The sequence below is a fragment of the Carlito syrichta genome, unplaced genomic scaffold (assembly GCF_000164805.1).
Source record: "Carlito syrichta isolate Samal-C Ts95f unplaced genomic scaffold, Tarsius_syrichta-2.0.1 Scaffold81613, whole genome shotgun sequence".
Lineage (NCBI taxonomy): Eukaryota > Metazoa > Chordata > Mammalia > Primates > Tarsiidae > Carlito > Carlito syrichta.
The window spans coordinates 7,009-7,603 of NW_007025709.1; the positions used below are offsets into that span (position 1 = coordinate 7,009).

Below are 595 nucleotides of genomic sequence, written 5' to 3' on the forward strand. Positions count from 1 at the left end.
TCTCGAAACCCTGGGCTCAAGCAATCCTCTCGCTTTGGTCTCCCAAACGTGCTGGGATTACAGGCTCGAACCACCGCGCCCGGCCCCTGCAAACATTTGTGGCCCCAGGTCCAAGAGGATTTAGAAGGAAGAGCCCGTTGAACGCAGGAAGACGACAGTGCCCGCTCTGGCCAACAAGAAGCAGGTTCTGATTAAAAGTAAATACCCGCGGGGCGGGGTGCCGAGAGGAATCGAACCTGAGGGGCAATCGCTAGAACCTGTCAATACGGCGGCACGCACGTTTCCATGGCTTCCACGTCACTCAGGCCTCAGGGGGCGGGACCTGCAGCACTAGCCAATCAAGGGCGCAGGGGCGGGCCCCGCGGGCCGTCCAATCAGACGCGCCGTGGGAGAGGAGGGCGGGGCCCTGCCCCACCCCACCGAGCCTTTGTTTCTCGCGTCCGCCCCCCTGGGGCTCGAGTCACGGTTTCTTGGGGAGGCCCGGGTGCCTCGGCCGCAGCCTCCGTCGCGCTGTGACCTGCACGGGCCGCGGGAGCCCTTGGGAGGATGCCGGGTCACCTTGGAATCCGCGAAATGGTGAGTGTGCGGGGCCGGC

The 595-nt window shown here is 65.0% G+C and overlaps 1 protein-coding gene across 1 annotated transcript in view; it reads left to right on the forward strand.

Annotated features, from left to right (window-relative positions):
* The first annotated feature begins 368 nt into the window (after nt 1-368).
* The window catches only part of LOC103257817 (zinc finger protein 627), a 12,807-nt gene continuing 12,580 nt past the window's right edge, over nt 369-595 (forward strand). The window contains exon 1 of the mRNA XM_008055520.2: nt 369-576. Coding sequence (XP_008053711.1) covers nt 547-576 — 30 coding nt within the window. The 5' untranslated portion in view covers nt 369-546. The remainder of the gene's footprint in view (nt 577-595) is intronic.